Source organism: Chiloscyllium plagiosum, chromosome 6 (assembly GCF_004010195.1).
Source record: "Chiloscyllium plagiosum isolate BGI_BamShark_2017 chromosome 6, ASM401019v2, whole genome shotgun sequence".
Lineage (NCBI taxonomy): Eukaryota > Metazoa > Chordata > Chondrichthyes > Orectolobiformes > Hemiscylliidae > Chiloscyllium > Chiloscyllium plagiosum.
Window position 1 is genome coordinate 72,620,822 of NC_057715.1, and position 27,719 is coordinate 72,648,540.

Genomic DNA, 27,719 nt, shown 5'->3' on the forward strand with positions numbered 1-27,719 from the left:
TCTTTCATACATAAAAAGGAGTGAGAAAAACGCTGATCCTCAGAAAGTCCGACTCCATGTTTTTTTATCCTACACTCTTAATTTCTACTGTGCTAAAACGTCTGCTTTTATTAACTCTGTGTTTTATTTAAAAACAAAAGAAATCAAGCATTAGCAGTTACTCTGCCACTTTTATTGCTAATGCTATATTGCTACAGCTTGATATCACTTAAGCCAATGTTACACAACAATGCAGCATATCTGAAAACAAGAATCATCCTCATTATGTAATGCTTTTGTTCTTATTAATACATGTGCGTATGAAGAGTAATGACCACTGAAAGAATACGTAATGATAGCTATTCATTCTTCTGTATTGTCTGGACTTGCACATAAGAAGTTGAAGATGTATATAATAAAACAAAGAACTTTGGATGCTGAAAATCTGACACAACAACTGAAAGTGCTGGAGAAACTCAGCAGGTCTGGTAGCATCTGTGGAGAGAAAGCAGTTAGTATTTCATATCCATTGACTCTTCTTCAAAGTAATTAGTTAACTGAGCTGGTTAACTTTAAAGCATTTAGGGGACATTGGACCCAGTAAACACCTACCAGATTGATAGAAACATACTGTTTTGTTAATTTATGTCTCTAAAAGTCAGAAAAACAACAAAGTTGACTATTCTGCATTTTTTGATAGAAATTGTATGTGACTCATTAGAAAAAAAAACTATGAGATGAGCAAGGGAAATATGTGACTAGTGTTGCCATAAGCTAAAGAGCCACCAGTGCAGAATCCATTAAAAAAATATTTTGTACTATGATAAACTGAATTATGGATGCTTGTAAGCAAGTTGCTAAATGGATGAAAAGAAAATGAAAGAGCAAGTAAATCAGCTCTTTGTATTTTGGAGTGATTCCAAACATAAAGCTTGCCAGTGAGATAGCAAATTCTGCTGAATGAAAACATTTTCTGTTTATTGTGAATTCATTAAAGCTGAATGAGCATCTGCTGATCATGAGATGCATCTTAATTTCAGGGCCTTGCTGCACAACCAGGCATGCTTTCTAATTGTGTGCAATAATAGCTTGTTTGCCACTGCAATGGTAAAAGGAATTAAACTGCGATGCACAAAAAAAGATGATATCATTCAAAGGATTAGGCTGCATTGCCAAAGTTGATAAGAGGCTTCCTCTGACTGAATTCATTGTCCCTTCTGAGAACAGACATCCTGGAAATCGGACACAGATGTGTGTTCGGCTGCCTGTCAGCACTGATTAGATCCCTTGTGTTGAGAACTTTATTTCAAAATTTCGCCAAACCTAATATGTGGTTGTACTTTGCTTGATGTTACTGGTGATTTTACTTTTTTATCCACTAATATAGAGTAGGCAATCATGAATTGGCAATCTGTGCTATATCTCTCTTGGTTTTCAATTTCACTAACTTTAATTCCTATTGGAAAAGAAAATGGAGGATGGTGTAAAATCCACTAGGAACCCATTTTGAACTAATAATGCAGATCAATTTAATCCACAAAAATCCTCCCTTTAGGCAAAAGACAGCATATGGCAGAAACAAGTAACAATAAAACTCTGACTGTGACTTGTAATATGAACAGAGTTTCAGACAAATTATTATTTATTACATAGGACATCGACTATAACAATATGATTTCGAGCTAGCTTATTTACCGGTTGGTATCCTTAATTTTTTCAGTATGTTTTATTACTTTGGGGATTCTTTTCTACCCATGTTCATTCCATTTTTTCCATTTGATTTCTATTTTCCATTGACATGAGCAGCTTTTTCTTATTAGGCTCATTCTTCCACACGATGGCTCAGTGTTTAACACTGCTGCTTCACAGCGCCAGGGACACGGGTTCGATTCCAGCCTCAGGTTACTGTCGGAGTGGAGTTTATACATTCTACCCATGTCTGCGTGGGTTTCCTCCAATTTCCTCCCACAGTCCAAAGATGTGCAGGTTTGGTGGATTGGCTGTGCTAAGTTGCCCATAGTATCCACAGATATGCAGGCTAGGCAGGTTACCTATGGGAAATGCAGGATTACAAGGATATGGTAGGGGTGGTGGGTCTGATCAGGATGCTTTTTGGAGGGTCGGTGTGGACTTGATGGACTGAATGGCGTACTTTCACACTGTTGGGGTTCTATGGGTCCTGTTACAATAGTTAAATCATTTGGATTCTGCTTCCACCGATGTTAACTTGGTCTCCTACATAACTACAGCAGAGTTTCTAGGCCAATTTTGTTACTCAGCTTGAACTAAGATTACAGGCAGACAAGATAATGAAAGACCTCCTAACTATTTGACATTTCCTCACTGCCAGCACTTACTAACCAAAGTACTAAGCACCAGACATGGCTGGTCATACCAAGGAATTATTGCCATCTTTTTCACTTGTTTACATGTATCATTTTACTGATAAAGAAAGACAATCCCACTCAAGATTAACCTATTTAGTCAGTGGTCACTATAACAACATGGTTGGAACTTTGAACTGTGTATGAAATAATATTATCCAATTTGATATATTACTGTCAAGTGTACTGAGGTAAAGTGAAAAATGTTATCTTATGTGCTTTACAGGCAGATCATACTATACAAATGCCTCAGGGTAATAGAACAGATTGCAGGATTCAGGGTTATAGCTGCCAAGAAGGTGCAGAGTGAAATCAACATTAACATTAAAGAGGTCCATTCAAAATTTCCTGTTCTCCTCAATACGACACTGATAGAATTTTCCTCTGAATCGAAAGATTATGAGTTTAAGCCCTGATCGAGAGATTTGAAACGAAATCTAGATTGCAACTTCAGGGTTGCAACTTTTAGATTATGATGCCTAGCCTTTCAGGTGGATGTAAAAGATTCTGAGGCTCTCTTCAAATAAAAGCAAGGAAGTGCTCCCAGCATCCTGGTGAACATTTATCCTTTAACCTACACCTCAAAACAGATCACTTGTTTTAATTAAAACGACTTTGCTGTTTGTGGGCGTTTCCTTAGCCTATGGGTTGCAGTGGTGCTTCCTACATTTCCTTTAATTCAAAAGTGCTTCATTGATTACAAAACACTGCAGGGGCATATTGAGATCATAAACACACTTTATGTTAGTCCTCTGTTTCCTTTAAATACTTTTGCTGTCACATTGGAACATAATCCTGACCTGAAGCAGTGTTATTGCAGCATTGTTGGATTTCACTGATGTTGCAACAAGATCTGATTCCAGTAATTATTGCAAATAAACAACTGAAGAATAAATTCAACTCATGAACAAAGTGAATATGCTACTTTTTGTAGTTCATTTATCAAAAGCAAAAAATGAAATCTATAACCTGAGAAATTCTACAAATTGAAAGTTCAACACTATAAGGATGCTTTTAACATGCAGGAAATGGACGGGATCAGATTGTTTTACATCCCACTACATTTTACATAATTTTTCAGGTCAATAATTGTAAACCAGGTAGTAGATTGGATCCTGTTAGTTTGCGCTGTCTATGTTAGGTTAAAGCTCCCTCCTACTTTTGGCAAGGAATTAGTGCAGCCCTGGTTGTGTTGCGTCATTTTCAAATTGGTTTTCCTCTCCTTTCTGGCCTGATTGATAAATTCTAACAGAGGGGGTCCTGCCCTGTCTTAACATTACACAGGAGTCAGAGTTAGAGGAAAGTTAAGCTTCCCCCAAACATTAAACCAGCTTTGCTTCACTTGTAGCAGGCAGCACGTGTGTGCACAAAGTAGGTTGTATTGTCATGCGGGTGCCCTGAATAATAAAATGGCCAGCAATTCAAGAGACATAAACTGGCATTGGTAAATGATACAAATGAGGGATCCAGAATGAGGCAGAATATTTCCAGATCAGCACTAATATCACATCAGGCTTCAGACCCACCTCCTTCTAATGGATCTGAAAGGTGTTGCTCTGGAATGCCATTAGCATTTTATTAGCAAAGGTGTACCAGTGCAAGGTTCCCTCTATCATTTGCGTAGTACCTGGAGCAGGATATAAGAGAGGGAAAGTTTATAGGTCTAAGTCCTGTTTTTCTGCACTCAGGGTTCCAGAATTTTGATCAGAAGATATTTGTCCTTCACTGTGTTGTTGGCTTTAACATGCTACTGTTGGGATGATATCATCCTTGATATGCATTCTGATTATCCTAACTGTATTATTTTTACTTTCCCATCTGTTTTCCTTGCAAGTTTAATAATTATAAAAATCCAAAGTACTTTTTCCTCCTCATTTTTAAATTATACTTTTTTAATTTTACAAACTGGGAGAAAAAAACAATTGATTCCATTTGAAGCAGGCTTCACTATACATTTTCCTGCAAATCTAATTATTTGTGAAAAATATTCTCTTTTCCCCAGAGTATCAGAAACAGTGAAAAGGATCATTTTTGCAGTTGTGTGATGAATGCACTAATCTGTACAGCTCCTTCTACAGAGACAATCATTGTTTTATAGATGAAGTATTACTACAAATTGTTCAGCTTTCCTTTATTTTTTGTGTTCTAATTTCCCCTGCTGGGCATGTTTCATATGCATCAGAAGATCACCAGAGAAGAACAGCTGAGACTAACTATTCCATACTGCAGCACTGTTCCCTACATCTCTGTCTCTCCCTTCTCCCTACAAGTCAGGCACACAAACTGACAGTGGAATATTAATGGATGCATTGACAAAGAAAATGATCAATATCACATTAAAATTATATCCAAATATAATTAGCAAAGCCATCAACATTGCAGAATAGTCACTGTGACAATTATTATCAACAAGAGCGACAAATTGTAAATCCATTGAAAGAAATGGAGCTGTGTTAATTTTCAAAAATAATATGAAAGTACAGGTCAGGTTTTTTGACTGAAGTAAATAACACTTGGAAAATATGTATTTAATTCAATGGATAAAACATTAATGGGATCCAAAGCAGACTCTATTCTCATGGTATTTATAGAATGCATCATGCAATCTTATTCAGAACAGAGGCCAAAAATTTAAGGTTGGGGCTTGCAAATCTCATTGAAATGATCAGTATATGAAATATGTAAGAATAAATTCAACAGTCTATAGACATATGTCTGTAGGCCAGAAAAGTGTCAATATAACTGGTGACCCACTCATTTAAAGAAGAATTTGAGGTTCTCAAGCAAAGGCATTACATTGATCCAGGTAGTTTGAGACCCTTATTGACTTGAAAAGCATTTCAATAATTTCTTGGAGGGTAACGAAATCAGGTACTGTGTTCTTTAGTAAACATATGCCTCAATCCTGAGGATGCTGGAATGTTTGACATTAAACATGTCACTGTTTTATCTGAATAAAGCTATATTGTTAAGTCATTGACTTTCATTAATAGTTAAAAGGTATATTGGACTGTTCCTTTATGACTCTAAGTAATGTTATGAACATTTCTTTTTTCGTTCAGATTGTAAGTGTCGGGAAGCATGTCAGAGGATACCACTATGTCTTGGCCAACTTGGTAAGTACAAGATTATTATCTAAATCTTCCATTATATCTAGTTACATTTTCAAAGTTTAGTTTCCACCCAGTTTTAGGTTTAGAGTCGATTACATTCCACCACAGAGTAAGTGGAGGGAGGAGTTCTCCAAAGTTAATTAGTGCTTTTGATATTTACAAGTTACTTATTGTCCACTATAAAGTGAATAAGTGATAGGTCAAACATGTTGGGAGGTGAAACAAGGAAAAGGAGGATATACTTGATGATAAATATAGAAGGGTGGAAAAAGGAAATTAAAGTTTCAAATGTAAAATTTGTTCAGTGTGAGTGCTGTTAGGTAAAACCATGAGTATGCCAACAGATTTTTGGGGCTTTCTAAAATAAGGTAAAAGGTGATCACAATACTGAATAAATTATGCATTTGTACAAAACATTAGTTAGACCATGTTTACAACATTTTGTATAGTTTAGGTACCCCATTTTAGAAAGGAAATTAAAGGCAAAGAGAATGCCATTTGTAGTGATCATGCCAGAGTGAGATATGCTCATTATGAGAAGCAAATTGAAATACTCAAGCAAAGAAAAATAAATTGAGAGCTAATGTGATTTTTTTTACAATTCTGGAAAACTTTGTCACAGCTAATATAGAAATACTGTATCTTCATCATGGAGTGTGTTATCATAGACTATGTCTAAACAGAAAATACTCTTTTCAACATCTTTTAAACAAACCTTTGCAAAATATTTAAGGAGAAAGATTCAAGTTGAATGGGAAGAGGGAGATTATTCTAACAAAGAATCGGCTCAGACACAATGGGCAAAGTGGTTTCCTGTTCTGAAATATTAAGGTTTTATTATTTTATTTATACACTTGAACTAAACATTTCCCAGATTTCTTAGTGGGTTATCAGTGATCAAGTAAGCCATACAGAACAGCAATATCTTGGATTCAATCCTTTGTATTGACTTAGCTGATTTTGACATAGGCAGAAGTGAGTGCCACTAAAATAAAACATAGAACTGCTGAAGATGTGAATCTATAACAGAAATTGCTGGTGAAACTCAGCAGGTCTGGCAGCATCTATGAGAAGAAAGCAGAGTTGATGTTTCGAGTCTGGTGACTCTTCATCAGAACACCGGACTCAATGTTAACTCTGCTGTCTTCCCACAGATACTGCCAGACTTGCCGAGTTTCGCCAACAATTTCTGTTCTAGTTTCAGAAGTGAATGCGGAGATCTGCTCTCGAGGAAGGGAAATGGTCCAGAGTTCCCAATCCTGGCTACTGCCCAGCAAATCCCTATTATGAGATCACTTTGATGACAGGATCAGTCCAAAAGGATGTGAACGTTGTTCTCCTGGCAAAGCTGAAAACATTTAAAAATTCTTGCATTATGTGGTGGAAAATAGTCATATTTTAGATCTTCAAACAATCTAAACTTAATGCTACAATCCAGAGACTGGTCTAAATTCAGCTTATGAGCAAGGTTTTCATTAGCTCAGTCAAACAAATGGTGATTTTATTGAAAAATACTCACTAACTAATGCCATTCAAAGTTTAGTTTCCACCCAGTTTTAGGTTTAGAGTCGATTACATTCCACCACAGGGTAAGTGGAGTGTGACTGATGACGAGAGATGGATTGAACCATAACTACATGATGATTGCTAATGTGATTGCAGGGATTCAAGGATATATCGCTGGATAGATTTATGCATGGAGGAGCAAATGTAACAGGATTCCAAATCGTGGATTACAACAGACCTGTTGTTACTAAATTCATGCAGCGTTGGAAGAAGTTGGATCAGAGAGAATTTCCTGGAACTGACAATGCTCAGTTGAAGGTAAAACTTTGACATCTCAGATGACAGCAGTAAAAATAGTGATTTTGTAGTCTAGAAATATCAATGTATTATCGTTGATCATCTTCATATGGTTCTGTTCTAGCTGGTATTATCCATTTTATTTCAAATGGATTAAAGATTATATTAAAATAGAATAGAAGAATGTCATGGGCATGTATTAAATGTTGATCCAATTATTGAAAGGCAGTAATGATTTTTAAAATTATTCAGTAAGTATATCTTTTCTACTACGTTAGTTAAAGAAAAGGTTAAAAAAGATGAAAAATGTAAAATATCACTACGGATCCCTATAATATGCTCTCACCAGTCTTGTGACCAATTTCATTGAAGAAAATTGTGCAGAAATCTTTTCTTCATGATCAGAAATTTGCTTACAAAATTGGATAGGCTATTGAAATGGTTATAGGAATTGGAAATTCCCCAAGTTAGTTAGCACAAAATGTCTGTTGCTTACCAAATTAAATGATTGGAGCCTGCAGCAAACATTAACTATGTAGTTGACTGGCTGCACACCTAAGCAGTGGATGCTAAATCAGAAGGGAACAACATCTGTTAAAGTTAGCCTGCACCTATTAAAGGAGAGGTACATTGTGTGAGGTGCATACAATGCTCAAAGTTACCCTGCAAATTATGCTGACATGGAGGCAAAACAGAAGAATACAGTAATATTGGTAAAGAGGAATTCGGGTTATGTTTACTGGATTTGCAGTTGGATGAATCATTCATGGAGAGTCCTGAGAGAGGATGACAATGGTTGCCAGCCCTTCAGGGTCCCTGCATCTGTTTGCAGTACAGCTGGAGACATGGGTTGTTACCTGCTGATGGTAAGGCTGCGTAGCGTGCAGTAAACCAACGCTTGTTTTAACATCTGTTTTGCGGAGTACTGCAAGGTTTGTCCAGTCAGGTGCAGGCAATGAAAGTATTGCTTAAGTACCCCAATAGTTTACTTTCCCATTTTGTGTGACAGCTCAGCTTCGTTTATATGCACGCTGCCCACGTCTGTATGGGTTGCACATCAAAATCTGGAAATAAATCATTTAAAGGAGAGATTGTATTACTTAACAATCACACATTGCTTTGCTTTGGTTTGGTGTGTTAGCTCCAGTGCAGATGCTGCTGTAGCCTGTAACATGATTAAAGCATCATAACAGCTTCCAGGATACCCAGCATTGATTTGCAATTTAAGCTGGGTGAGCTGATCACACACCAAATGGATGATGAAGGATGGAATCCAGGTATGATACAACTCGGAGCTGCCTTTCAAAACAGTATGTTTACATTCAACAACACGCTGCGATTGGGAAGCGTGAAGTAAATGGCAACTTCTCTGGCAAATGAGCATGAAATATGTTCTGCTGTCTCTGTGTACAGACTCTCAGTGATCTCTCTTCTATAATAGTGAATAACAAGTATGTTAGCTAGCTCGTTGAGCTGGAAAGTTTGTTTTCAGACATTTTGTCACCATAACTAGGTAACATCATCAGTGAGAGTCTTTGTTTCGCCTGTCCTAAGATGTGTGCGTTGTCCCCTTCAAAGTGGTGTCCCCCTTTGTCTGTATTTATGGAAACTAGTTGGCTAGTTGGTTCTCACATATCTTGGAGGCAAGTTTCCTGCTTGTTTGTCCAATGTAGTTTTTTTTTACAGTTCTTGCATGGTATCTTGTAAATGACATTAGTTTTATTGGTAGTACCTAATGGATGCTTTAGGCTCATTATTCACTGTTTAATTGTGTTGGTAGGTTTGTGGTTTTTTTTTTACAGTTCTTGCATGGTATCTTGTAAATGACATTAGTTTTGTTGGTAGTACCTAATGGATGCTTTAGGCTCATTATTCACTGTTTAATTGTGTTGGTAGGTTTGTGCGCTACCATGATGCCAAGGGGCCTGAGTAATCTGGAAGTCATTTCTGATATGTCTTTGATATAAGTTAATGTGGCTATAGTTTTTGGTTGTGTTGTGTCTGCTTGTTTGGGTTTGTTTCTGAGGAATTGGCGGTTTGTGTTTATTGGGTACCCGTTTTTCTTGAAAGCATTGTATGGATATTTTTCTTCTGCTCATTGTAGTTCTTAGGTGTTGCAGTGTGATGTAGTTCACTGACATAATGTCTTGCTCCATTTGAGGGAGCTGGGACGATTGCTTCTGAAGTTAAGTATTTGGTGTGTGTTTGTTGTTTTTCTGTAGATGCTGGTTTGAAGCTCTCCATTAACTCTACGTTCAACCGTCACGTCTAGGAATGGGAGTCTGTTGTTACTCTCCTCCTCTTTTGTGAATTTTACGTCTGTCAGGATTTTGTTGATGTTGTTGTATGTTTCATCTAATTTGTTCAGTTTTGTGATGACAAAGGTGTCAGCCACGTAGCAGACCCAAAGTTTGGGTTGGATAGACGGGAGGGCAGCTTGTCCACACCTCTGCATTACTGCTACCGCAGTAATAACTTGTTTTGTAGGTTTTGTTATTGAATGTGAAGTGGGTGGTGAGGCACAGGTCCACTTGCTTGAGGATGTTGTCTTTGCTAATGAAGTTGGTGCTGTCTGGTGTTTGTGATCCTGGTTTTCCTAGTAGTGATGCCAGTGTTTCTTTGGCCAGGTCGATGTTAATTGATGTGAAAAGGGCTGTAACATCAAAAGAGACCATTATTTCATCCTCTTCTATCGATACACAGTTTTCAAGAAAAAGGACAGCCAATAAACACAATCCACCGATTCCTCAGAAACAAACCCAAACAAGCAGACACAACGCAACCAAAAATTATAGCCACATTATCTTACATCAAAGACATATCAGAAATGACTTCCAGATTACTCTGACCCCTTGCCATCATGGTAGTGCACAAACCTACCAACACACCTAAACAGCAACTAATGAACCGAAAGGATCCATTAGATACTCCCAGCAAATCTAACATTATTTACAAGATACCATGCAAGAACTGTAAAAATAAAACACTACATTGGACAAATAAACAGGAAACTTGCCACCAGGATACACAAACATTAACTAGCCACCAAAAGACACAACCCACTATCACTCGTTTCCATACATAAAGACAAAGGAAGACACCACTTTGACTGGGACAACACCCACATCCTGGGACAGGCAAAATCTTAGAGGCATGGCATTCTAACCAGAACTCCATCATTAACCAAAGGGTTTTAGATCCCATCCACGTTCCCTTGAAGAAAAGAACTGGAAATGACATCACCCACCTTATGAAACCAAGACCTATAAATAGTGAGGTGGGACATATCACCAGCGCTTCACCAGAGACTCTCACTGATGATGTTCCCTAGTCATGGTGACAAAATACCTGAAAACAAACCTTCCAGCTCAGCAAGCTAACTTATATACTTATCATCAACCTGAGCTATAAACCTTCTCAAAAATCACTAGTGAATAACAAACTAGCAGATTTTCCAAATAACACCTGCTGCAGCTGGGAAAGACCTATTTGCATACACATTCATGGCCATGATCACTTTCATTGCTACAAGCAATGGCATTCTCACACAATTTTATTTAATAACAGACTTCCTGGAGGAACTCCTTAGTAAATGCAGATCTCTGTTACATGGTTCTTCATTGAGGTTCAGGTTGGAAAATTGTTCCCGAACACCTGGGGTGAAAATGGCTTCCTGTCCAGGGCCCTTGTGGCTCCTGTTTCCCCCCCACTTCCAGAAACCTGTTCCTCTTTATGTCAGCTCCCTATCATGCTGTAGTTCAAGTATACATGCAAAGTTTCTTGCTTTAGACCAAATGGTTTATATCGAATCCTTGAAGACAAAGTCCTTCAACATATTCCAAATGACTCCCTGTACACTGCAACTACTTTAAACACATCTACAAATATAAAAAGAGCTAGTAGAAATCACAGTGCAACTTGACAAAATGGCCATATTGGAGTGCAGAGCCTGGTAATAGACTAGTAGCCCTGCTATCAAATCAGCTTTACACATTGATGTGATGTTACTGTCTCTGTGACCTACATTCTTGTGGTGGGTACACCTAGGTGTGCCAGTGTCCTCGCAGTGAATGCCATTTGAGTGGAAGAATAGCTCAAAAGAAGTGTTAAAGAACCAAATCTCAGTCTTTATGCGTTACCGATCTGCGTAGAATGGCAGTATTCTCAGTTGATGTTTCTGTATCTAACTGTTTTGAAAACCCTTTCTTTTCTTTCTGAAATAGTTGCAAGTTTGAATTGAATATCATTGATTGTTTGTGAGCAATTGTTGTTAGAGACAATTTTGAGAAAAATGTGCCCACCACATTCAATATAGGATTTGCCCTCAAGAGACTAAGTTCATGATGGAGCAGATGGTATTTGATGTCTGCAAAGAACTGACTTGATGACTCTGATGACATTCTCATCCTGTCATTTCCTACAATGTGCTGTGTAATGATCCTCAAGAATGCTTTACAAACTACTTCTCTGCGAAAGCTACCAAGTCTTATGCACGAGGAATGCTATATAGTCAGAGAAAACAGCATTTTTCTCTTTTTAAGCAAAAGGGAATTAAAGACAAATTAAAACTTAATAAATGGTAGTGCCAGGTTTTCTTTTAAGTGTTTCATGGGATTTGGGAGTTTCTGACAAGGGTGGCACTTATGGGCAATTTATTGGCCATCCCTAATTGGGAAGCTGGTGGACCTCCCTCCTTGAATGGTTGCAGTCCTTGGATGTGGATACACCCACAGTACTGTTAGGGAGAACGTTCCCGGATTTTAACCCAACCACCTCCACCTGCTTTCTCCCTAACCTTCTCTCCAATATTAGCCAAATGTGCTGATGTTCACTGATCGAACAATGTTCATACTGATCTGCACTCCTCACTTAAGGAAGCAGTCCATGCCCTATCTCCCTAAGTAAAAACAATGACTGCCCTATCTCCCTAAACCCTGTCACTGGAACATTCCTTGTGAAGACGAATTTAAGTTGCAGTGTCTGGTGTTTATGAGTTTGGTGAGTGAGGATGCCATTTAATCAGGCAGGATGATGGCTTTTGGGGACTGCACCCCCTTCCTGCCTCCAACCCGATAAAGTCCAGTTAAAGCTTTTAATTGAGCAATTATTGTAATTAATGTCTACTTAAGGGTCACCTTAAGTCACCGGTGTTAGGTGCAGCACTTGCTACATAATACATGACAAACTCACAGAGTTATTGACTTACTCCCAGGCATCTTCCCTCCTTCAGAAACACTCAGTGCCTCATCAAAGGAGCTGACAATGTAATCATGGACTACAGAATCATTCCCTTGCCCTTGCTGTTAATCCCCCTCTCTCCTTTCTTGTGGCCCTTCCTTACTCTAGCTTGTAATTTCACATTGTTATTAGGCCTTGAATGGGGTGCTATCCTGGCAAGAGCAACTACCTCCACAACAGTGCTGACACTTAATGGAGCTATTTCTGATTGGCCAGCAGCTGGGGTTTCTATTCTGAGATCCTCGATCCATTCCCAAAAGGGAGTGATATCAGGCACTTGCAGCTGGCAGCCAAGACCCCACTGCTTCCATACGTTTCCATACTGCCCTGATTTAAAAGACAGTTTTAACTGATGCGGTGAGAGCTTCTTCTGTTAAGGTTTAAATGTGTATTGGCTATCAAGTGGTAAGTGAGATCAGTTCCAAAGACCAAACTCGGTTTGCATTTCAAATCAATGTACTGCTCATTTGATAATGGTAAGATGATCTCTTCTATCAGCTCACTGCTCAAGGTGCTGAAATATTGTGTGTTTATGGATGATGATTTGAATGAGTGCATGAATCAGGAGTTAAATAATAAAAAGCAAAAAATGAGAGCCATGAGCTTAGAGCCTCCAATTGTACTTCATCTGACACTCTCTATTCCTTCTACTCCTCTAGAGTTACTGAGCTTATTTCATCGTGTTGAATCGGATCAGTTTGGTGAACCATCATGTACATGCACTGTTAGTTTCTAGAAACACAAATTGCTACCAACGGTGAGCTTTGTGTTTTCATTTGAAGAAAATGATCTATTCCACGATGGGTTCTATAAGTATAAGATTAGATTAGATTTTAGATTACATTACAGTGTGGAAACAGGCCCAACAAGTCCAACAAGTCCACACCGACCCGCCGAAGCGTAACCCACCCATACCCCTACATTTACCCCTTATCTAACACTACGGGCAATTTAGCATGGCCAATTCATCTGACCTGCACATTTTTGGACTGTGGGAGGAAACCGGAGCACCCGGAGGAAACCCACGCAGACACAGGGAGAACGTGCAAACTCCACACAGTCAGTCACCTGAGCGGGAATTGAACCCGGGTCTCTGGCGCTGTGAGGCAGCAGTGCTAACCACTGTGCCACCGTCCCGCCCACCGAAACCATCCATTCAGCCCCTCGAGCCTACTCACTATTCTATAAGATCATGGCTGATCTGATTGTAGTCTTAACTCCACATTTATGCCTACTGCTGACAACCTTTCACCTCTTCCTTAACAAGGATCTGCCTACCTCAGCCCTAAAATGAAAATTCAATGGCTCTTCTTCCACTATCTTTCTGGTTAAAAAAATGTTCATGACCCTTTAAGAAAAAAAATCCACCTAGTCACCTCTAACACTTCAGAAATTCAGTGGACGTGAGTTTAGTTTGTCGAACCTATCATCCCAAAACAACTCTCTCATTCCAGGTATTAGGCTGATTAACCTACTCTGTAACGTCTCCGACACAAGTACATCCTCCTTTAAACAAGGTGATCAACACTGACCAATTCCAGATGCAGTCACTTCTATATTTCATTCCCTTTATGATAAATGATAACAATCTTATTAGCTTTCCTAATTATTTCCTAATTATTTGCTATACCTGCATACTAACCTTTTATGATTCACGTATGAGAATGCGCAATCCCTCTGTATCCCAGAATTCTGCAATTTCTCATCATGTAGACGATATATACTTTTTTATTCTTCCTGCTATTTGCTATAATACAAAATGGCAGAAAATCTTATTATTCATAGTAGCTGCTCTGCTCTACAGGAAAGCTTAAATTTGGCTGTGAAGAACAAATTTGCCAGCTGAAGAAAATTGGCATTAGGATGAAAGACTTAAACTACTAACAGACCAGATGCACCTATCATTCTCCAGTCAACTTTATTGTTTTTTATCGATCTCAACGATGTCTAACAGAAAGTGAGGATGCAGTTTAACTATTCAATTTTGTTTCAAATATGTTTAGATTAGATTTTAGATTAGATTACTTACAGTGTAGAAACAGGCCCTTCGGCCCAACAAGTCCACATCGACCCGCCGAAGCGCAACCCACCCATACCCCTACATTTACCCCTTTTAACCTAACACTACGGGCAATTTAGCATGGCCAATTCACCTAACCCGCACATCTTTGTGACTGTGGGAGGAAACCGGAGCACCTGGAGGAAACCCACGCAGACACGGGGAGAATGTGCAAACTCCACACAGTCAGTCGGATGTTGTTTTCTGATTGTGCTGGGTCCAATTCATTCAAAGGAAAAGAATCATAGAATTGTTACAGCACAGAAGGAGGCCATTTGGCTTTTCATGTCCATGTTAGCTTTCTGCAAGGTCAGTTCAGGTCGACCCGCTGTCCTGTCCTTTTCCCTTGGGTCTGCATTTTCCTCTTCAGGTAATAATTCAATTCCCTCTTGAAATCTCTGAATCTACTTGCACTTTACTTTCAGGTGGAGTATTCAAAATCCTAACCACGTGTTGTGTGTAAACTGTTTTTCTTCATGTTACATTTGTCCTTTTTGCAGTTAAATGAATCTATTCACTCTGGTTCCTCACACTTCCTTCCAACACTGGGAACAGTTTTTTTCTATTTAGTCTATCCAGAACCCACAAGATTTTGAATATCTCCATCAAATCTCATCTTTGTTTTCCCTCCCCTAAGAAGAACAATCGCGGCTTCGTCAAGCTATCCACAATTCTGAAGTGACTCCTACCAGGAATTATTCTTCTAAAAATTCTCTATGTCTCTGCAACGTCTTCACATTCTTCCTGAAATGTGGTGCCCTGAATCAGATACAGTGATGTATATGAATTTAAGCACACCATTTAGAAATGTTCATCATAACTGCATTGTTTTTGTGCCATAGAATTCCTACAATATAGAAAGAGACAATTTGGCCCATCGAGTCTGCACCGATCTTCCGAAGAGCATCCCAGCCAGATTCAACATCCACCGCCCCTCCCTCCCCCCGGCCTTTCCATGTAACCCCGCATTTCCCATGGCCAATCCATCTAACCTGCACATCCTCAGACAGTGGGAGGAAACTAGAGCACCCAATGGAAACCCATGCAGACACAGGGAGAACATGAAGATCACCCAAGACTGGAATTGAACCTGGGTCCCTGGCACTATGAGACAGCAATGCTAACTACTGTCTAATTAACCACTTTCTCAACCTGCCGTGTCACTTTCAATGGTTTGTGCACAGGTCCCTCAGCTCCTGCGCCCACCTTTGCTATTCTATACTTTGTTAGATATAGCCTCTTCTCCTCCTTCTGACAAAAATATATTACTTCATACATATCCTGGTTAAATTTCATCTGCCAAGTATCTACCCATTTGCCAGCCTGCCCATGTCGTCTTTAAGTTTATCGCTATCCTCCTCACCATTTGTAATACTTCCCCTGTTTTGTCAGATGCAACTTTTGAAATTGCGTTCTGTAACCAAAATTAGGTTATTAGTCCAGATAAAGATAAAACTGCACTCCACTGGATAGCTTCTCCATGTCCAAACATTTGCCATGACTTTCCCTCTCCAATCATTCAGCTAACTTCATATCCAAAATCATCTGTAGTCAATTATAATCAAGTTTAAATTCATAAAAGAACAAAATGCATCAAATTCTCCAGCCATCTTGGTGGTGTACAATCTATTGAGATGATCAAAGGTGGATTTTTTTATTTTATTGCACCAAATATTGGGCGAGTGTGTAACGTGGTGACAGACAGAAGTACTGAGAGAACGCGTCTGATCACATGCCAATCAGCACATCAATGACTGACAAATGCACGTGGGTAAGTTTATCAGCCTATCACAGGCTTTGACACTGGTGCCATGGTCACCAGTAGTTCACAGATCCGAAAGACCACCAGTCGGCAACTCACAGGATCCGGCGGTGAGAAGCTGATTTTTATCATGTGGGAGTGGATTGGAGGAACTTGGGATGTTAATGCAGGGGGGGTGGATTTTAGACGTCACCGATCATTTACTTCTATCGTGCCTTTGATCAGCTTATAATTGGACAAATGGACCACCCTCACCCCTAACCAGGTAGGTTAGTTACCCTCACCTTCCATTCAAGAAAAAGCCATATTTCTCATCTTGGAAACATACTCCATGATCATTCCCTCAATGCGTTGGCGATAGGATGCTTGGTCATCTTAGAATGGCTATGAGCTTCCAGGAATCAGGCCAATCTTGCCAGGTTGTCTTCAGCAGTCAGATCAGTTGTTTAAATGAAGCACCCAATTTGGAGTCTTTGAAATAGGTGTGATGGGAAAGGGCCCAAGCATTGGGGGGCTCAATAATGATACTGGAAGATCATAGGAAACTTGGGGATCAGGGAGCATATGGGGTTTGGCAGGATCAAAAGGAGACTCTGGGATTGGAGTCCAAACGTGGAAGCCAGGAATGTTGGTTCAAAGGAAGGGTGCAGAGCAGAGAATTGTACATTGTGGGGATGGGGAGTCCAGGCAAGGTAGAGATCAAGGAACTAAAATAATGCCAACTAGGGGTAGACTGATTAGGGTTTGAGGAAGAGGGAGAGGAAATGGATTTGCTCTGGGGTTATGAACCAACATTTCCCAAAGAACCAGGAGCAGCTGCAAGTTGGTGAATTCTATTACAACTGAGGGTACAACAGCCTGTAAAGGGGTAATTGAGACCCTGGGAAATGGAGCAAAATGATGTTTGGACCATGGATTTCCATTAGATCATCCACATTAACAGACAAAATAGTCCAATAATTTTTCTTTGTCTTCTGCATGATGACTGACCAGCAAACATTTTTGTTGTTATCAGTAGCTATCAGGTACATTGTGATGATTTTAGGTTGATAATTAAACTGTTTATTCATGTTACAAACCTGACATCTATGGCTAACAAGTCCTAGCACTGGACTTGAACCCAGACGTAGGGCACTACCATTGCACAAGACCTGTTAACAGGGAACTAAATAATGGAAAAACAGCAACTCACCAGAAGAAACAAGGAAAGGGAAAGGAATTTTTTTTTGTACCAAAGGTTGCTGGAGTGGGGGCAAATCAACACATGGTCATTGAAGTAATAAGTATAGTTTCATCACTGATCATATATTAAAAAGGAGGAATTCAAAAATATCTTTGGTGTGGAGAAGAATGTGATTATGGGAGAGATTGGAATTAACGAAAATGGCATCAACTGGAGAGTCTTACTGTACCTTGGCAGTAAGGGAGATGAATATCAGCTGGTTATGGGAATAATATTACTACCAATTTACCCAGTAAGTTAGTATCTAGTTGTTAATTATTGTGGGAAATTTACTTTTACCCGTATTAATGTTGCTTATCAGTGCGATTTTAAAAAGTTACTACAAATTGCACTCTAAGTTAATAACTCTTCTCACAACCAACACCAGTGCCACCACCAGCATCACACCCCCTATCCACCCAGCATTTTATCTCTGGGGCCACCTCTGGTCCCCCCTCTTCCCCATCTCCAGTTTCTCTTCTTCCCTTTCCGGGGTTTGGCTTTTTACCTGCACATGGATGGCTTTCAGGTCCTTGGAACTCGTACCATGTAAACTGATGGCACAAAGGCACAGGCAAAAATACTCAACTACAAAGGATCCAACCTCTGAGATGAATGCAAAGCTGAAAGAAGTCCTGTATTCAGAATATAGGGCATGATAAGCAACAGGTCTCATATGGATAGCACGAATATACCGTTTATGTGATACAAATGTGTTACATTCTTAAATGTAAGCTGTAGAACCTGGAGAAATAGACATATAGTACTATATATAATAAAAGATACAATCTGAAATAAAGCTGAGGCATTATGTCCATGCACTGGCTGGAGAGTGAGGGAATGTGTGAAAATAACTTTTCACCCACAGGGTAGTGGGATTCTAGAACACTCTGCCTGTAAGGATTGTGATTCCAAATACAGAGGGTATGTGACAAGTGCTGGATAATGAGATCAGAATAGTTAGCTAGTTACTTTCGACTGGTGCAAACTCAATTAACTGAAGGACCTTTCACAATGCTGTAGCCCTCTCTATGGTTCTATGCCATATGGCTAGAATGCCTCCATCTAGTAATGCAAATGCAGAAAATAGCAGATGCATGAAATATAAAGTCAAAATAGAAACTGCTGTAAAGACTCAATAGGGCTGGTAGCACTTGTGGAGGGGAAAGCAAAGTTAATGTTTGCATTTGCAACTTTGCACCAGAATGGAAATGTCAACTCTCTTTCTGTCTTCACAAATACTGTCTGGCCAGTTGATTATTTCCAGCATTTTCAATTTTGATGTCTCTACCCAGATAAGTGGAAGAATATAAGCTATATGCTAAAAATAGGAAGAACAGACTGGGAGTAGAATCTATCTCTGAGCTGATGTTACCTGTATTGATTTAAGCAAGAGTTTTTACAGATACAATTATTGTATCTGCAGAAGAAAAGAAGCATAGCATTAACTAAAATTGGGCCTTGAATCACTTTACTGTCTCCCTGCTTGTGGAGATCAGCTTACTCAGTTCTAAGCATATTTCTGTGCACTGTCAGCACTTTGTAGTATTTCTACATGTACTGCACATCAAGAGAGACCTTGAGCTCCAGCAGACACTTATTGTGAAGTAATTATTCGGAATTAAGTCAGATAGAAACCACCGTAATGCATTCATTGAAAGGAAGCCAGTAGGCAGTGCAGGGACTGAAAACCCCACTGGGATGATAGAAGTCACTGAGATTGAGAGTCAGATTACGATGAATAAAATTCAGAAAATAAAATTTAACTAGAGTACTTACAGATAAGAAATTTCTAAAACATGAAATCATGCATGTCTCAAATGATAGTGTGGCTCTGATCTTCCTCTTAGACAGAATGTACTTAGTATACCTTTATCCAATCTTCCTGCTCATAGAAGTTCACATGCTGCAGTGCCTCTATACTATTTTAATTTTAGTTTGAAGGCCATTTATACATTCTTTACAGTGAATCCAACTGTGATTTCTGGTTCACTTCCTGACTTTACCTACTTACCCTTCGGCCTCATTTTGTGATCTTTGTCACACTCGCTATTTTTGGGAATATTAGCTCTGGTTTCAAATTTAAAAGCCCTTTGTTCGGGAAAATTGGAGCAATGTTTCTTTATTATTGCAAGTGTGTTTAATGTTGTCTTTGCCATTCAAATTGTAGGACTGGATTTTATGGGTAGTGGGAGTGGATGGGGAGGCTTCTTCATTCAGTGGAACCCAGACCTGCAATTGTTTTCAACAGCAGCCAATGAAGTAGCTGCTGTTTGGATCGCCATCACAATTAAAGATGGCCACCTGCTGATGAGTGCTGTTGGTCAATCAGAAGGCTCATCAGCCTCAGCAGTAGTACAGCTAGTGGTGGTCACTAGCTGCACCTTGAGGGAGAGGTCACATTGATGGATAGCTTCCTCAAAGTAAGCTAAGTGTAGTCCGTGGGGTGGGTTGGGGGAAGAGATTCTGGGGCCTGGCAGGAGAGGGTCATTTTGGGCAGGCATAACTTCTGCCTGTAGGGGGGCACTCTGTGCGCCAAAGTCTTTCTGAAAAGGAGGGTTCGTGTTGCGGAAGCCACCTGAAGCTTGCCAGGGATGTATCTTGTTGTTCCTATTCTGGCAAAATTTCCACAGAGACCCTTAATTGGTCACTTAAATAGTTCACTTCCAGGTGGGTGGGCTGTTTTGTCACTTTTCCTGCTGCTGACGAGATGGCAGGACAGTGGGAAGACATTGGGTGTGACAATTGCTATCTTCCCTTGACATTTTTCTCAGCAATCCTGCCTCCACAGTCTAACCCCAAGTGGCAAACAGCAACATGTGGTCTAGGCTTTGCCACTTTACTTTCTCCAGAAAGGTAGTTTTATGTGGCTGTTAACTCGAGACGTGATTGTAAACAAGAAAATATGCCAAAATTCCTTGGTGTCTTAGACAATAGACAATAGGTGCAGGAGTAGGCCATTCTGCCCTTCAAGCCTGCACCACCATTCAATATGATCATGGCTGATCATCCTTAATCAGTATCCTGTTCCTGCCTTATCTCCATAACCCTTGATTCCACTATCCTCGAGAGCTCTATCCAACTCTTTCTTAAATGAATCCAGAGACTGGGCATCTATTGCCCTCTGGGGCAGAGCATTCCACACAGCCACCACTCTCTGGATGAAGAAGTTTCTGCTTCAGTCTTTCAGTGTAAGGTAGTCCCGCCATTCCAGGAATTGACCTTGTGAACCTACGCTGCACTCCCTCAATAGTCAGAATGTCTTTCCTCAAATTTGGAGACCAGAACTGCACGCAGTACTCTAGGTGTGGTCTCACCAGGGCCCTGTACAGCTGCAGAAGCACCTCTTTGCTTCTATACTCAATTCCTCTTGTTATGAAGGCCAGCATGCTATTAGCCTTCTTCACTACCTGCTGTACCTGCATGCTTACCTTCATTGACTGGTGTACAAGAACACCCAGATCTCTTTGTACTGCCCCTAATTTGATTCCATTTAGGTAGTAATCTGCCTTCCTGTTCTTGCCACCAAAATGGATAACCATACATTTATCCACATTAGACTGCATCTGCCATGCATCTGACCACTCACCTAACCTTTCCAGGTCACCCTGTAATCTCCTAACATCCTCCTCACATTTCACCCTGCCACCCAGCTTAGTATCATCAGCAAATTTGCTAATATTATTAATACCATTTTCTATATCATTAATATATATTATAGAAAGCTGCGGTGCCAGCACTGATCCCTGCGGTACCCCACTGGTCACTGCCTGCCATTCTGAAATGGAGCCATTTATCACTACTCTTTGTTTCCTGTCAGCCAACCAACTTTCAATCCAAGTTAGTACTTTGCCCCCAATACCATGCGCCCTAATTTTGCTCACTAACCACTCAGTGGTTATAATGGGATTACATTGATTGTTGTTTTTCTGTACTGACCTCATTTGATTTTGCATGCTCGCTCGAAGAGTATTAAATTGTGTGGCAGATGAAAGTACAATTGCACCTTTATCTATTTGTTTGAGCCCTGGGCATAGTGGATATGTTCGCTCCCTCCTACTGGACTCTAGAGATGATCCTCTCAGCGTATTAGGAAAGTGCTCAAAGTTGATAAGAACCCCACCAGTTGGACCCACACCTACTCCTGTGTTGTCTATTATACATTTACCTCACTCAGCATTTTGGCCTTTGACATCCAATTCACATTCAGTCTGGCTTAAAATGTCAGAACTTCAGCTGCAGAGAATCCCTATAGTTTGCTCTGTCTCTCTGTTATAATTTGTTCCTATAGTTTCCCCCTTGGGTGTACAGCTGGAGACTGACAGAAGAGATTTTGGAGCTAACATTTCTAACACTAAAATAACTGCAATCAATATGATACATGGGGACTGATATCTCCAATTGTGTTGAGATCCACTTTCATCCCCACTTCTTCGTTCCTTCAATGGGAGAGACAGTGTTGTTTGGGAGTTCAATGAAAGCTATTACTGTCCAATCAGCAGACACTCCAGCTGACAATCATAAAGTGTTAGAAAACATCCCCTACCATATCAATCTATATCTTCAAACTTAAAATAGCTGTTCTTCAGAGCTTTCAGTGAAACTGCTAATCTGTCCTGAAATGTGGGCTTTTGGTTCTACATTTTGAGGAATTGGGTTGAAATCTCATGGGCTCATTTTTCATCTGACCTTTGCACCTGAGAAGATAGATTAGACTAGAAATTCTGCGACAGTTCTTCCGATATTCCACCATAAATTAACCAAGAAGTAAATGGCACCGCCAGTGAAATTGCATCAAAAGTTATTTTCAGCAGTTAATATCCTTTGTGGTTCCAACTAATCTCGCACAAAAATGAATTTTGGAATAATCCCCAGGAAACTTCAAGGTCTTTGATTACACTATTTAAATTCAATTCAGAGCTAAGTGACTGTACAAATCCACTGCATTGTTCACATTCCTACATTTGTTTACTAATCATTTATGGGCATCAAATGTGTGTTATAATAAAATATGAATTTTCAAGTAATCTATTTTATGCTGAGCGTGCCCTTGAACATTGAATTTGAGTGTTATATTTTTGCACTATTAACATTTCAGAGTAAACATAGCAGATTTGAAAGGACTTTTAGAAAATATCTATAAAGAGTTAAAAAGTTGATTTCCTTAGAAAGAACCATAACTGATTGTACAAGCATGAAACAGTGACAAAATCCCCATGTCAATAATTATTTCAATAGAGTGTTTTATGGTCATAGTATCAGTGTGACATCATTGTACAACATGTTAACATTTACATGAATCAGATCAGCTCAGCAAACATCTGTCACGTGAACATACAAATTAGAAGCAAAATAAGCCATTCAGTCTTACAGGCCATTCAATAAAATCGTGGCTGATCCCTTTGTGTTCCACATTCCCACCTACCCGTGAAAACATTTTGATCACCTTGCCTAAGACTCTATGTAACTCCATCTTAAAAATATTCGATGATCTTGCCTTTTCTGCCTTGTGAGGGACAGAGTTCCAAAGTCTCTGAATTCTATGACAGAAAGAAAATCCTCCCATTTCTGCACTAAAAGGGTGATCTCTACTTTTAAAACAATGTCTCCTAGTTCCGGAACGCCTACGAGGGAAAACATCCCTGTCGTGTCTACTTTGTTGAGACCATTTTGATCTTATAAATGTCAATCAAATCACCCCTCATTCTTCAAACATCTTGAAAATAAGCCCAAACTATTCAACTTTTCCTCATAAGCCAACCCAATTTTTCCAGGTATCAAATTAGTAAACATCTTCTAAACTGGCCCAACATATTTAGATCCTTTCATAAATAAGGAGACCAAAATTGGGAGTAGTATTGGCAGAGTATTCAAGATGTGGTCTCATGAATGCACCTTATAACTGGAGCATAACCTCCTTACTAATATATTTAATTCATCTTGCAATAAAGGATAGCGCTCCATTAGCCTTAGTCATTTGCTATACCTGCATATTAAAGTTTTATGACTCATCCGCTAGAATACTTTGATTCTTCTGATGTGGAGGAGGCAGTTGGACTGGGCTGGACAAAGTTAAAAATCACACCACACCAGGTTATAGTCCAACAGGTTTATTTGGCAGCAGTAGCTTTTGAAACACTGCTCCTTCATCAGGTAGCTGTGGAGCAGGACTATAAGGCATGGAATTTATAGCAAAAGATTACAGTGTCATGCAACTGAAATGATATATTGAACAAACCTCGATTGTTGTTAGGTCTTTCATCTTTTCACATTTTAAAGCAACCCATTCAAAAAGATGAAAGACTTAACAACAATCCAGGTTTGTTCAATATATCATTTCAGTGCATGACACTGTAATCTTTTGCTGCAAAATCTGTGTCTTATGGTGCTGCTCCACCACCATCTGATGAAGGAGCAGAACTCCGAAAGCCAAATAAACCTGTTGGACTATAACCTGGTGTTGTGTGATTTTTTTTAACTAGATTCCTCTGCATCTCAGAATTCTGCAGCTTTTCTCTGTTCTAAGTAGTACACTTCTTATTTTTCCTCCCAAAATGAAGAAGTTCATATTTTGCCACATTGTGCTCTGTCTGTCAGAATTTAACTTGTTCACTTATTTCAGCCTGAATCCTTGTTACGCAATCATCACAGCATACTTTTCTACCTATGTCTGTAAATGTAGCCACCATGCTTTTGATCCTCTCATATAAGTCATTGATAGCCCAGCACGGTGATGTCCTGCCAATTTGTAAAAGATCCATTCATGCATGCTGTGTGTTTTCTGCCAGCCAGCCACCCAAGTTTTACATTCATGCCAGCAAGTTATACTGTCCACTAGAAACTCCTACTTTGTGCAGTAGCCTTTTATGTGACAGTTTGTCAAATGCTTTTTGGAAATTCTAGTACAGTACTGTCAATGGTCTCACTTCTATCTACATTGCATTTTCCATGCATTCAATTCTTTAATCTTATTCATCCATTGCTAATACCCATATGGTTCACTTAGTAATCCAGTGGTTATTACTTTTTGAGGTTCTGCTTTTTGAATTTCACATCTAACTTTTCATTTTCCCTCAGCAGAACCTCTTTTCTAGTATAATCTATGGGATTGGTATGGACCATGACGACTAAATCCTCTCCTTCCTACTGGAAGTTCCTCTGCAGCACAAAGGAGATCGGCACATAATACTGCTGTCCATGCTCTCAGTCTTTCTCGCAGAGAACAATGTCAATTCCCTTCATTATACCGTCCCACACTACCATAACATTCCTTCTCTCCAATGGTTTCCTGTACCACAGTGATAAAGTCAGTTAACTCAGCCACCCTACAGCCTCACCTCCATCTAAACAAGCTGAGTAAACCACAAACCTATTGGATAATTGCAAAGACTGAGGCTGCAGTTTTGTTGCCCTCAGAGTCCCTTTACTTACCTCACTTGTAGCCACACTTACTTGTCCCTGATCACTAAGTAAATCCGAGGATCCTATTCTAAGAGGTGTGACTACCTCCTGGAATAAAGTATCCAGGTAACCTTCCCCCTCCCTGCTGTTTCACAGCATCTGCAGCCTGGCCCTGAGTCACAGTTTCTGGATCTTACTGCAGATATTTATGTTGAATCAAACCAGAGGTTCCTACATTCTTCAATCACAGCACATCGCCTGACCTACCATCTCTGTGTTAATTAATAATTGCAAATTAATGAATTTATAATCAGTGCAGCCTCCCAACAGGTTGCAGCATTGCTAGTAAACATTATTATGCTGCTCGAACAATACAATGTACACAGTACTGATGATGCAGCTTCTACTAATGTCAGTTTCTAATTTGCCTGCTCCATATGGTAAACAAAATTGGAAATCAAATGCTGGAGCCCAGAAAGAGAGTAGATAAAGAAAATTCCTTCCTTCCCTTCACCAAGCTCCCTACTCAGCAGGCTTATATGCTTGCAATAAATAATACTGAAGCACCTCTTGCTACTTTGTAGTAAATTTCCATTTTGAACCAAATTTCCAAATATTCTCAAGGAATCTCTGGTTCATTCAGGCAAATTCTCCCTCACATTGAACATGTGCTCTAACTGACCATGTGGTTTAAAATCCCTTGTCTGCTACAGAACTTTCATGAGTCACTTTAGCTTATCTTCATGTTGCAGTCATCATCACCTCTTCAGGCAAAGGGTTTTATTTGATTTATAGTTGCAGTTATCTATCAGATAGCTATCTACTTAACAAGGCTACTTTAACTTGAGTTAGTTAATTCTAGGTCAGAATCTGACTCTTTTATTCCAAAGTTGTACTTGAAAAAGATTTACCAGATGAATTCCCAGTTTGAACCAAATTTTCTGAGATACTCTTCTAGCCTCGGTCTCTTGTTTCTCCACATTTCTGAAATGATCCCATGATTATACCTTTGTTATCCTATGTTCACACTTTTCACTGACCATGAAAGTGTTAAGCAGCTATTGCTTACTTCCTCGATAAGTACTTTAATGTAAAGCAAACAGGAACTCAGCAGGTCTGGCAGCATGTGTGGAAAGAGGAAACAGTTAACATTTCGAGGCTGATTTAATTTCTTCAGAACTGAAAGGTTTGGAAATTTCTTTTGTGCTTTTGACAGCAATGGATGAGGAGCAAGGGGGAAATGGTGTAGGTGGCCAATACAAAAGACAAAGGATTGATAATAGCGGTGAAAAAGACTTTAATGTATTCCCTTTTGTTCTCAATACAGCCCCCAAATGCCAGATTTAGGAACTAGAGAAGGAATTGAGAACTTCAGGAAAGATAAAAATCACACTGTAATGGAATTGGTGACAAGATCATCATTAGTTTTGGAGTAAATTACAGCATCAAAATAGGTATCAACACTTATTCAGCTATAGTGACTCCAGGAGACGAGAAATTGAAGTAATATTAGTGAATCTCTGACAGAAAGTGTTTTTGAAGTGGCCGATAGAGGGATTAGCCTGATTGCTTCGTGGATCAATGTTGCTTGTTGAACCGCAGGAAGAAATCCGCAATCTATCATGGATCTGTTTTTGTGGGGCTCAGTGTGTTATGCCTTCTTGGGGTAGCGTGCTTGGAATCATACCCTGCTATTCCTGGGGTCATCACAGAAGTTAAAAGTTTTCAAGAGTACACAATCCCCCCAATTTACCTGTCGTTTGTCTATGGGTTTCTATACTTAACAAAAATAACTATTTATTGCAAGGAAATAAATTCTAACGATGGTTAAGCAATTATGCACCATCAACCTATAATCTACTGGTTAAAATTCTAACTCTGTTATCAAAGTTCTCTCTAAGCTGCACAGTAATGCAGACCCTCTGAGAGTCATAGAGTCACAGAGTCATAGAGATGTACAGCATGGAAACAGAGCCTTCGGTCCAACCCGTTCATGCCGACCAGATATGCCAAACCAATCTAGTCCCACCTGCCAGCACCCGGCCCATATCCCTCCAAACTCTTCCTATTCATATGCCCATCTAAATGCCTCTTAAATGTTGCAATTGTACCAGCCTCCACTACTTCCTCTGGCAGCTCATTCCATACATATACTACCCTCTGTGTGAAAAAGTTGCACCTTAGGTCTCTTTTATATCTTTCTCCTCTCATGCTAAACCTATGCCTCTAGTTCTGGATTCCCTGACCACGGGGAAAAGACCTTGTCTATTTACCCTATCCATGCCCCTCATAATTTTTTTAAACCTCTATAAGGTCACCCCTCAGCCTCTGACGCTCCAGGGAAAACAGCCCCAGCCTGTTCAGCCTCTCCCTATAGCTCAAATCCTCCTGGCAACATCCTTGTAAAAATTTTCTGAACCCTTTCAAATTTAACAACATCTTTCCGATAAGAAGGAGACCAGAATTGCATGCAATATTCCAACAGTGGCCTCACCAATGTCCTGTACAGCTGCAACATGACCTCCCAACTCCTGCACTTAAAAGTCTGACCAATAAAGGAAAGCATACCAAATGCCTTCTTCACTATCCTATCTACCTGCGACTCTACTTTCAAGGAGCTATGTACCTGCACTCCAAGGTCTCTTTGTTCAGCAACACTCCCTAGGACCTTACCATTAAGTGTATAAGTCCTGCTAAGATTTGCTTCCCAAAATGCAGCACTTCGCATTTATCTGAATTAAACTCCATCTGCCACTTC

General features: G+C 39.6%; 1 protein-coding gene across 9 annotated transcripts in view; it reads left to right on the forward strand.

Annotated features, from left to right (window-relative positions):
- LOC122550693 (glutamate receptor 4) overlaps positions 1–27,719 on the forward strand; it is a 250,306-nt gene that overhangs the window by 72,065 nt on the left and 150,522 nt on the right. For all 9 annotated transcript variants that reach the window (XM_043691817.1, XM_043691813.1, XM_043691814.1 and 6 more), the window contains 2 exons: positions 5,426–5,479; positions 7,139–7,300. In XM_043691817.1, the coding sequence (XP_043547752.1) occupies positions 5,426–5,479; positions 7,139–7,300 (216 nt within the window). The remainder of the gene's footprint in view (positions 1–5,425; positions 5,480–7,138; positions 7,301–27,719) is intronic.